This window comes from Melospiza melodia, chromosome 14 (genome assembly GCF_035770615.1).
Source record: "Melospiza melodia melodia isolate bMelMel2 chromosome 14, bMelMel2.pri, whole genome shotgun sequence".
In the NCBI taxonomy this organism is placed as follows: domain Eukaryota; kingdom Metazoa; phylum Chordata; class Aves; order Passeriformes; family Passerellidae; genus Melospiza; species Melospiza melodia.
In genome coordinates, this window is record NC_086207.1 from 18,686,600 (window position 1) to 18,691,774 (window position 5,175).

At 50.9% G+C, this 5,175-nt stretch overlaps 1 protein-coding gene across 2 annotated transcripts; it reads left to right on the plus strand.

Moving 5' to 3' along the window:
* The first annotated feature begins 2,049 nt into the window (after positions 1 to 2,049).
* DUSP1 (dual specificity phosphatase 1) lies at positions 2,050 to 4,697 on the plus strand. Of its 2 annotated transcripts, XM_063169048.1 has the most exons (4): positions 2,051 to 2,533; positions 2,648 to 2,796; positions 2,914 to 3,133; positions 3,638 to 4,697. In XM_063169048.1, the coding sequence occupies exons 1-4, from the start codon at positions 2,164 to 2,166 to the stop codon at positions 4,006 to 4,008; spliced, it is 1,110 nt and encodes a 369-aa protein (XP_063025118.1). In that variant the 5' UTR covers positions 2,051 to 2,163; the 3' UTR covers positions 4,009 to 4,697. The 2 variants fall into 2 exon arrangements, with proteins under 2 accessions (XP_063025117.1, XP_063025118.1); XM_063169047.1 differs by having other exon boundaries at positions 2,050 to 2,796.
* The last annotated feature ends 478 nt before the right edge of the window (positions 4,698 to 5,175 follow it).

A 5,175-nucleotide genomic window follows, 5' to 3' on the forward strand; every position in this document is an offset into this window, starting at 1 on the left:
CCCTGCCCTTCTCCATCCCCATCCTCCTGGACCCCTTTGGGATCCTGGAAAAGCCTGGAGATCTCAGCTGGGCACAGAGGTGCTCAAAGCCTGGGGGACATTGGGGGACAGAAAATGTGAGGAGGGATGGGGGGAGACAGAAAATGTGAGGAAGTGATGGAGGGAGACAGAAAATGTGAGGAGGGATGGAGGGAGACAGAAAATGTGAGGAGGGATGGGTGGGAGACACAAAATGTGAGGAGGGATGGAGGGAGACAGAAAATGTGAGGAGGGATGGGTGGGAGACACAAAATGTGAGGAGGGATGGAGGGAGGCAGAAAATGTGAGGAGGGATGGGGGGAGACAGAAAATGTGAGGAGGGATTAGGGGGAGCCTGGAGGGGCAGGAGGGGGAGAGGAGCCCTGGGTGGGTGCAGAGGTCTTCTCCAAAAGGAGCAGCTGGAAGGGGGAAGTGAAAACACAAAACTGCAGAGTGGGGTGAGGAAGGAACAGCTGGGCAGAGCCGGGGAGGAGGAATTGCTGGGGGAAAGGGCTGGGGTGGGACGGGGTGATGGGCAGAGAGGGCTGGGGACACCCCAAGGGGACACCTGGAGGGGACACCTGGAGGGGACACACAGAACAGAGCAGGGGAAGTGGCAGCAGCGCTGACTGGAAGCCCTGAGTAAGAAACACCCGTGGCTCGGTGCAAGCCAGTCATCCACGGAAAAAGAAAGAAAACTTTTGGGAAGTGCTGATGCACCGAAAAGGGGGGAAATAAAGAGAGCTCCCACCAGTGTCCTGCCGGTTACTGGGCAGCCCCCACCCCTGGGGGGTTCTCAGTGGGGAAAAATGAACTTTGTATGGGTCTGCTGTGGGGTTTTTTTCCATATCAATGAAACATGACGGGAACGACTCTGAAATATGTGTTTACTTTATAAATATATACACAAATATATGTGTACACATATATATTTATGCGTGGGTTTGTCTGTACATGTAGCTATGCCTATGCATGAATACAAATATATGGATGTGTATGCTCATTCCTTTTTACATATATTTTAGGAGAATAATCACACCCTCATCCAAAGCTCGACATCCCCACGCTGCTGCTGCTGCTGCTTGCCTTGAATTCTGTGGGAAAGGAGGGAGCAGCCAGTGCTGCAGCAGAATATTGCCCCCCTCCTCTGATATATATATATATTTTTTTTTTATACACCCCCATACAGATACATATTCACACTTATACACACACACATAGATACAGGTGTATATATAGACATATTTATAAATATATACAGAAATATATACACATATTTATAAATATATAGCCACACATACACACATAGATACGTAGACTTAGGCACACATACATACAAACACCTATACATACATACATACATATATATAAAAATAGACATAGATATGTGAATGTATGTATATGTATATACATGTAGAAATGTATATACATGTATATATATGTATATATACTTATATTTTTATATATATTATATTTATGTATATTTATTTATTTTATATGTTTATACACATGCATATATACATATATTAATATATATTATATATTGGTATATTTGTTGATTTTATACCTTTATAAATTTTATATTCTTATATACTTATATATATTTATACATATATTTTAAAATAATTAATATATATTATATTTCAGTATATTTTTATTTTATATCTTTATAAAATTTTACATTGTTATATATTTAGATATAAATTTACATATATATTTTAATATATTTTATATCAGTTTATATCGGGGGGGTGTGTGTAGTACGGCCGTGTGTGCACACGCGTGTTCAGGTGTGTTCAGGTGTACAATGGGGTTCACACACAGCCCTGTGCGCGCCCCCGCGCCCGCGCGCTCCCGGCGGCCCAGCGGAGGATGACGTCACGCCGGCGGGGCCGGGCGCGCCCGCGCTGGCGCGCGGCCAGGTTGACGTCACCCATGCCGGCGGCACGCCCCGCCCCCTCGGGCACCACGTGACGCGGCCCCATTGAGAAAACGCCGCTCCCGCCGGCGCGGCCCCGATATAAGCGCGGGAGCGGCCGAGCGCGACCGGGACACCGGGACACGCGGGGACAGCGGCAGCTCCGCCACACCGCCCTGCCCTTCCACCCAACCATCCAACAATCCATCCCGCCATCCCGCCCGGCCATGGTGAACCTGCGGGTGTGCGCGCTGGAGTGCGAGGCGCTGCGGGCGCTGCTGCAGGAGCGCGGCGCGCAGTGCCTCGTCCTCGACTGCCGCTCCTTCTTCTCCTTCAACGCCGCGCACATCCGCGGCTCCTGCAACGTCCGCCTGAGCACCATCGTGCGGCGCCGCGCCAAGGGCGCCCTGGCTCTGGAGCACGTCCTGCCCAACGAGGAGCTCCGCGGCCGCCTGCGCCAGGGGCTCTTCCACACCGTGGTGCTGCTGGACGAGCGCAGCGCCGACCTGGAAATGCCCAAGCGCGACAGCACCATGCTGCTGGCGCTCGGCACCCTCTGCAGGGAGGCCCGCGGCGCCCGCATCTGCTTCCTCAAGGGTGAGTGGCGCCGCGGGCGCCGGAGGGGCCGGGCGGGCCGGGCCGGGCGGCCCCGCCGTGCCCCCGAACGTGCGGCGCTCACCCCGCGCCCCTCTCCCCGCTCTGCCCCCGCAGGAGGCTACGAAGCGTTCGCGTCCGCCTGCTCCGAGCTGTGCACCAAGCCCGCCGCCCCCGCCGGGCTCAGCCTGCCCCTGAGCGCCAGCCCCGCGCCCGGCAGCGCCGACTCGGGCTGCAGCTCCTGCGGGACCCCGCTCTACGACCAGGTGAGCGCCGGGATGGGACGGGACGGGAGCGGAGGGAGCCGGGACGGGGACGGAGCGGAGCGGGCGCTGCCGCCCAGCACCGGCCGGGGCTGAGCGCTGCTGTTCCTCTGTTGGCAGGGCGGGCCCGTGGAAATCCTGCCGTTCCTGTACTTGGGGAGCGCCTATCACGCCTCCCGCAAGGACATGCTGGACGCTTTGGGCATCACGGCGCTGATCAATGTCTCGGCCAACTGCCCCAACCACTTCGAGGGGCACTACCAGTATAAAAGTATCCCCGTGGAGGACAACCACAAGGCGGATATCAGCTCCTGGTTCAACGAGGCGATCGATTTCATCGGTAAATGAGCTCTAGCTTGCATTCCGCGCTGTTTCTGGGTTAATGTCCCCTGGGAAGTAATTTTTGGCATGTTTTTTCCCGCGGTAAAATCTCCGCTTGAGATTGGGGGATAACATTCCACTGGGAAGATAAACTCGGGGAACATTTCCATTAGTTTAATTCTATTCACAGGCATAATCTTAGCTCCTTAAAGCTGTTTGAAATCTTGATTCAAGAGGCGCTGGTCTTGCAGAAAAGAGTGAATTTAAGCGGATCAGTATTAAAGTAATCTTGCAAGACTGCTAAAGCGACCTGGAGGAGCTATTAGTATAATTGGAATTGGAGCCCAGAGTGAAAATAGCTGCTTTCCTCGGGACAAAGACTCCCTTTGTCTCAAAAGCTCCGGGTGCACCTATTAGGCTAAGGAAGGGATGGATTAAAGAAATGTAAAACAGCAGCCTGTGCTTTTCCCACCTCTGGAAGCAGCGAGACTTGTTTGCTAACTGCGTGCTTTGATTCTTTCAGACTCGGTGAAGAGCGAGGGAGGAAGGGTCTTTGTGCACTGCCAGGCTGGCATTTCCCGCTCAGCCACCATCTGCCTTGCTTATCTCATGAGGACCAACAGAGTCAAACTGGACGAAGCCTTCGAGTTTGTCAAGCAGAGGAGAAGCATCATCTCCCCGAATTTCAGCTTCATGGGGCAGCTGCTGCAGTTCGAGTCGCAGGTGCTGGCCCCCAACTGCTCAGCAGAGGCCGGGAGCCCTGCCATGTCAGTGCTGGACAGAGGGGCCTCCACCACCACCGTCTTCAACTTCCCCGTCTCCATCCCGGTCCACACCACGTCCAGTGCTCTAAACTACCTTCAGAGCCCCATCACTACTTCCCCGAGCTGCTGAAGAAGCAGCTGAAGAACGTGGCCAGGACTCAGACTTGCTGTCTCAAGTGCAATAAGGACAGGGACAGTGTCACTCGTGTTTTGTGGGGAGCTCTTGGTGCACCCCAGAACGGTGTCCATGGAGAGGAGCTCGCCCAGTGCCAGAGAAACCAGGTGTTTCTGACTTCTCAACAAATGTCTGGATGTCTGCACAGAGATCAAAGGACCGTGGCTCTTCCTGAGCTGTCCCTCCTTGTCTTCTGTCTGTCCCAAGCCTGCTCCATGTTTAGTAGCATGCTCACCAGTATTCCCATTCCTGGACACTTTGAGCAACACTGATGCTGTCCCCTTTTATATGACAGTCCTATTTATTTATTTTTACATTAGTGCATTGTTGTTGGGTTTTTTTGTTCTTTTTTTTTTTTTTTTTTGCCTTCACAAACGTAAAGTTTCAGTTCTAGAGAAACCAAATACCTCAGTATTTTTTGGTACAATAATCCTGTGTGTGTATATCTGTCAGCTCTTCTTGTTTCCCAAGCACTGACATGAAAGCACCAGGCGAGTGCTTTTTTTTTGAGTTGCCAAGGGTTGTATGTTTGCTGATTTATTTATGATGTGAAATAATATATTTCTTCTTATGAAGACATAGTTTTGTTACATGATTATAACTTTTTTTATACCAAACGGAATAAATTATGATATTTCTATTCATCTGGATTATATAGTCTTTAAAATACTGCATTTCACAATCCCAAAACTCACGTGAACCTCCAGGGTCAAGAGCTGTAATTTTCAACTCTTCTGGCCTCGGGTCTTGACTGAGAAAAATGGGTTTAAGCACCATAATTGACTAGAAACTACTGCAGGTTCTTAACCTGAGCTTTTCTTTGTCCCCATGTAATTGTGTGCAGTGGCAGGGAGCCAGGGCTGGCTTCTCAGCTGGGAGTGGATGTGGCTGCCCTGGTGGCTGTAACAGAACCAGCTGAGACTTGGGCACTGGGCTACACTGAATTCAAAATAGTCCTTCTCCTAAGAAGGAGGAATAGGCTTCCTTATTCCTTGTTTACTTCTAATGCTTGAAAGGTTAAGTCTAAAAATTAACCTGTTAGTAACAGATCTCTAAGGCTTGGCACAAACTCACAGAGTGTTTGCTTTTTCTGTCCCACCTCCTTAAATCCTTTTTGCAACT

What these genes read in the sequence shown, in the direction of transcription:
- DUSP1 (XM_063169047.1), top strand. Translation starts at nt 2,164, where the DNA reads ATGGTGAACCTGCGGGTGTGCGCGCTGGAGTGCGAGGCGCTGCGGGCG. An exon ending in GGACCCCGCTCTACGACCAG is followed by an intron (nt 2,797 to 2,913) that starts GTGAGCGCCGGG and finishes CTCTGTTGGCAG; the next exon opens with GGCGGGCCCGTGGAAATCCT. An exon ending in CGAGGCGATCGATTTCATCG is followed by an intron (nt 3,134 to 3,637) that starts GTAAATGAGCTC and finishes TGATTCTTTCAG; the next exon opens with ACTCGGTGAAGAGCGAGGGA.